Source organism: Oryctolagus cuniculus, chromosome 1 (assembly GCF_964237555.1).
Source record: "Oryctolagus cuniculus chromosome 1, mOryCun1.1, whole genome shotgun sequence".
NCBI lineage: Eukaryota > Metazoa > Chordata > Mammalia > Lagomorpha > Leporidae > Oryctolagus > Oryctolagus cuniculus.
In genome coordinates this window covers 15,904,431-15,910,080 of record NC_091432.1, presented here as the reverse complement: position 1 = coordinate 15,910,080, position 5,650 = coordinate 15,904,431, and the positions used below count along the sequence as shown (strand labels likewise).

The 5,650-nt window shown below is 45.5% G+C and overlaps 1 protein-coding gene across 1 annotated transcript; it reads left to right on the top strand.

Annotated features, from left to right (window-relative positions):
* Positions 1-109: 109 nt before the first annotated feature.
* LOC127490245 (olfactory receptor 8K3-like) lies at positions 110-5,463 on the top strand. Its single transcript, XM_051842441.2, has 2 exons — positions 110-1,018; positions 2,039-5,463. The coding sequence occupies exons 1-2, from the start codon at positions 110-112 to the stop codon at positions 2,090-2,092; spliced, it is 963 nt and encodes a 320-aa protein (XP_051698401.1). The 3' UTR covers positions 2,093-5,463.
* The last annotated feature ends 187 nt before the right edge of the window (positions 5,464-5,650 follow it).

Below are 5,650 nucleotides of genomic sequence, written 5' to 3'. Positions count from 1 at the left end.
TATTTTATTTTCACTAGTTTTGCATGATAAATATCAACCAGATGAAAATTCTGAAATCTACTGACTATACTGATGCCATTATCCAGAATAGGTTTTCTGATCAACCTGCATGGAAAGACACAACATCACAGTGGTGAAGGAATTCATTCTGATGGGAATCACAAATCGCCCCGAGCTGCAGGCTCCACTCTTTGTGCTGTTCCTCATCGTTTATCTGATCTCAGCAGTGGGCAACCTGGGCATGATCATCCTCACCAAGACAGACAACAAGCTGCACACTCCCATGTACTTTTTTCTCAGACACCTGGCTATTACAGATCTTGGTTATTCTACAGCTGTGGGACCCAAAATGTTAGTTAACTTTGTTGTGGATCAGAATACAATATCCTATTATTTTTGTGCTACACAGCTCTCTTTTTTTCTCGTATTCATTATTAGTGAGCTTTTTATTCTGTCAGCAATGTCCTATGACCGCTATGTGGCCATTTGTAAACCTTTGCTCTACACAGTCATTATGTCACAAAGGGTATGTTGGATGCTGGTGGCAATTCCCTATCTTTATTGTACATTTGTGTCTCTTCTTGTCACCACAAAGATTTTTACTTTAACTTTCTGTGGCTACAATGTAATCAGTCATTTCTATTGTGATAGTCTCCCTTTGTTATCTTTGCTCTGCTCAAATACACATGAAATTGAAATGATAATTCTGATCTTAGCAGCTTTCAATTTAGTTTCATCTCTTCTAATAGTTCTTATCTCTTACTTGCTTATACTTATTACTATTCTTAGGATGAATTCTGCTGAGGGCAGATACAAGGCTTTCTCCACCTGTGGATCACACCTGACAGTGGTCACAGTGTTCTATGGGACTTTGATATTTATGTATGTGCAGCCCAAGTCCAGTCATTCTTTTGATACTGATAAAGTAGCATCTATATTTTATACCCTGATTATCCCCATGTTGAATCCCTTGATCTATAGCTTGAGGAACAAGGATGTAAAATATGCCCTGCAAAGGACATTGAATAAAATATGGGATATTGTTTACTAAAGTTCACAATGATTATAAGTCTTACAATTAGATCTGGGTGTGAATTTTCTGTTTTCCTCTATAGTGTATTGCACATATAGACTCGACATATATTTATTCATGTTCTCAATAGTATTCATACTTCTAAATACTGTAAATGCATTAGTGAAAAAACAATAAAATATTTTGTTTTCCTTACACAAAGAGATGAATTACAAAAACAAGAATTGAGAATATTTTATAGCACAGTAGTCCGTGTTTAGGGACCATAGACTAAGAACAGACAAGGAGACTGAGTGTTCTGTATGTGAACATACCCCCGGCCTCAACTGGACTGCACGCTCAGCTCTCTGCCTCTTTGCTGAGCTGTCCACTTGGTCTGGCCAGGTGTACTCCACTCAACCATGTAACCTCACTCCTTCCCCCCCCACCCCTCAGTCCAAGCAACTGCACTCTTTCCCAGGTCCTGTCTGGAGAGGTGCCCATCCATCCTTACGGATGTCCCTTCCCTAATAAACCTTGCTATTTTACCTCCCACTACTCTCTGTCTCACGCCTGAATTCTTTCTTGCGCGAAGACAAGAACCCTGCAATTTCTCCGTTAACACAAGGACAGCACAGTAGAGATTGCTAAACAAAGTAACTCCCTGTACCCAAAGCTCCTGTGCTGTCAGCCCCCGCTGTAACTCCTTGCGCCCAAAGCTTCCATGCTGTATGTAACTCTTTTTTCCTGCTGATGTAGCCCTTTTTCCTTTAAAAACTCTCCCAAAGACCGGGGCCTCAGTCCTTCCTCCGCTGTGCTGGTTGGTTGGATGGGGTCTTTGTCGTGGCTTGTACGCCCAAATAAACCTTGCTATTGCAGTTCGGTGTGATCAACTCTCTGGGGGTCTCTGTGGGGATCTAACAATCTGGGCACAACATAATTTGGGGGCTCGTCTGGGATTGTGATCCCCAACAGCCCCCCCGGCGACCTCGACTGGGTGAGTTCGTTAGTCTATTTGTTCATTGTTTAATTGTGTCTAAATCTGAATCTGTATCATCAGCTGTTGCATCTGTATTCTGAATCTGTGGAGGGTCACTTCCTGAGTGGACACGCTCACAGGGCACACCCCGGAGGAAATGGGAGACGTCCTGATTCCTCGTCTTGGACCTGGGAAGGTCCAATCTGTATCTGGGTACCTGGGTAGGTCCAATCTGTATCTAGGGATGAAGAGAAGAGGGACTGCTGCAGAGTTCTGGTCCCACCTGTAAGGTCTTTGGTCTCCTTCAGACTCCCGGAGGTTTGCCCTCAGAGCAGTAGAGATCTTCTGTAATATAACCATCTGAATCTGTCCGCGGAAATTCTGTACAGGCGCGGTGTTTGTCTTTTTGTTAAGTGGTGTTTGTGTTATTTCTGTTGACAACTGACTTAACTAGACAGAACATGGGGGCAACTCCACTGGATCTAACTCTTGCACAGTGAAAAAAAAAATGTAAAAAAAGTGACTCATAATAATGTAGGTTAAGGGCTGGGTTGGTCGGGCTGGAGCATGAAGCGGAGTTCGGTGCGCGCCGCAGCTGGACAAGGTGCTACCCCAATCCCCCCCAGTCCCCCCGCCCCGGGAGCAGACGGCGGGGACTCTGGATGTGAGCTGGGCCCTTCCCATGGATCGCCCCAGCTGCAACAGGAGTTGTGGCTGCCTTCGGGAAGCCTGGCAGGCGCTGCATGTGCAGCGCTCCCAGGGTCGGGGTGCGAGGAGGAGACCCCTTGCCTTTTCCCACGGTGCCTTGCAGGCGCGTGCCCCCCCTCCCCCCTGCCAGGCCCGTCCCGTGGCCCGTCCCGCGAAGCAGCTCGCCTTGGCCGGCGCCCAGCAGCTGACTTAGAACTGGTGCAGACCAGGGGAATCCAACTGTTAAAGCATGATGAGGGCCCGTGGCTTGTGTTAACGTGATGTAATTTCTGCCCAGTGCTCTAAATGTCAAAGTAAGGAAATTCAATGAAGCGCGGAAAGCCAGCGGGAGCCCTTGGGGGCCAATGGTGGCATCCAGTGAGTTCTTGCTGGACCTTAAAAATCCGGGAAAGAGGGTGTAAATCTCACTCCCAGCCTTACCCATATCTGCAACAGGTCTCCAAGGTAAACAGCCTCTGGCATGTTGGACCAATGTAAATGTTAAAAAGGACAATTACAATTGGGTTAATTTCTGTAAAGGAGTGACTCCATGTCTATCCCTAGGCTCTGTTGGCGGGTCTCAAAGTGGCTGTGAGCAAGATTGGCGCAAAATTCAAATTTGGCCTTAGAGACTGGCGTGGACTGGGTAGCTCTCCTCCCCTTACCTTATCTCAGAATTTGAACTTTATCTTAAAATCAGGTCTGGTCCAAAGTCTACTCTCCCTGTCTTATCACTGAAACAAATCGGGTATCCCACCCTTCTGATGGCTCTTCTGTTTTATCTCGTGCAAGCCAGAAGATAGTGCTTTGTAACTTGCTGAACTTATTTTGCAATTTGTTTTAAAAAATTTCTGGGTGGTCAGTACTCAATAAAACAGTAATAGGTAATTAACACTTGTTTTAGGTAAATACAATTTTATTTTATTAAATTCAGATTGATATATATATTATCAGCATCCTAAGTCATAGTTCAACATCACTTAAAAGTAATTAATGCTAAAATTTGATGTGTTACTGTGGGGAATCCCACAGGAATCTCAAAAAGAGTCACGGATCACCTCTTACCTGAAAAGGAGATGAACTGTGGAAACACAATAAAACATTGAGTTAAGAAGTTACCACTAGCCACAAAATAAAAGTAAAGTGGAGTTATAAGTCAGGAGCTGAGGCAATGCCTAACGGCTGTTAGGGAGACGCTCCTAATCATACCAAGCAGACATCTCTGGTCCATCTGATAACGGTGCACTGCGGGCAATACCCTCCTACCCACGCTGACTGGACCATTCAAACACAAGTAAGGCGGGAGCAGTATTGACTGGGCCATTCAAACATAAGTAAAAACCAATAAAATTACACAAGTTGTATGATGGCAAATTGGAGGATTGTCAAAAAATGAGAATAAAAGAGGAGCCCTGGTGCTGCTCTCCATCCTTTCGGGGATCATGGCCTGGTGCGTGTAAACCAGCGGGAGCGAAAGAAAGAAGCGCGGAGCTGAGCCGAGCTGTCCCTGAGCTGTCCCTGAAGAGATCCTGACCCGTTCCTGACTTGTTCCAGCCACAGCTCTTGGAGCTGCACCTGTTCCTGAGTGGCCTTAGCCGCCGTTCCTAAGCGGCTTTAGCTGCATGAGCTGTCTCGTTCTGGTCTCGTTCCTGTCTAATAAAAGTTGCTGTAACACTTTCGGCTTTGCAGCCGAGTAAGGGGCCCAGTGTGTGTGAACCTCTGGATCTCCACACATCTGGAGCCGAAGGGGCAGCCCGCTACTCTGCACAGAGCAGATAGCGGCACAAGCTGACCACGGACAAGGGGCCCAGTGTGTGTGAACCTCTGGATCTCCACACAGCCGGAGCTGAAGTGGCAGCCTGCTATTCTGCGTGGAGTAGGTAGCAGCACAAGCCAACCTGCAGAGCTGTCCCTGAGCTGTAAAACCCTACTGTGTGTGTGCGTATGTGTGTGTGTGGCCCAGTGCGAGTGAACCTCTGGATCTCCTCGCATTTGGAGATGAAGAGCCAGCCTGCTAGCTTTTGCTATGTGGCACAAGGTGACAACGGGATCAAGAGGTCATCTGGAACTGCTGCGTTGCTGCAGGGCCATTGATGACCAGTGAAGCTGCGTCTCACCGCCTCACTTGGAGTCCTTATCAGCCCACTGCCAGAGCTGGCCACAGAGCCGGACCAGGCCTCTCAGCAGGGGACCTCTCCAACTTCTCGCCTGTTGTCCACCTGGAACCTTGAGCCTACTGCCCAGAGAGATAACCTTCCCACAACTTCCTTCCTGTAAGTGACTGGTCCGAGTTCTGTACCTGCTGGGACACTGAATTCTGGACACTGGACACTCCCCGCAGGAGAAACACATTTGTGACAGTTTTGCAAGCCTAGATACATAGCAAACCAATGTTATGTATTGAATCTTTTGCTGTGCATGTATTGTCCATGGTGATAGTACTTAAGATTATTTTAATAGTGTTTGTTGTGACTTGTGGTATAATAATATTGATTGCCTAGCAGATAAGTGATATTGTTAAGATTGGGTAGATGTATTAAGTTAAGTAGTTAAGTAGTTAAGTGGTTAAGTCAAGTAGTTAAGTGGTTAAGTGATTGAGTAGTTAAATAGTTAAGTCACATTAAATAATAGTGTTAAGTTTAGTGATAAGCGTATTAAATAGGATAGATTGATGAGTATATTGGTACTGATAAGTGTATGGACATCAATGAGCATTCTGATGAGTGATGTGATATAAAACCTCTGGTGTGTCACTGGTGTGTGAATAATAAAATTGGAAAAGACAGTCTTGTGTTTGTGTGTTCCTTTCTTCCCCGTGACTGACAAGTCGTACGTCGCACTTGCTACTGTTGACCTACGTGACAGTAGGCGCTTGCGACAATTACCTTGTTTAAAAATGTTGTCTTGACAGAGAAAAGACATCACAAGTATAAAAATAAAATGTTTCAAGTAAGTTTAAAAGGGTGTGTAAA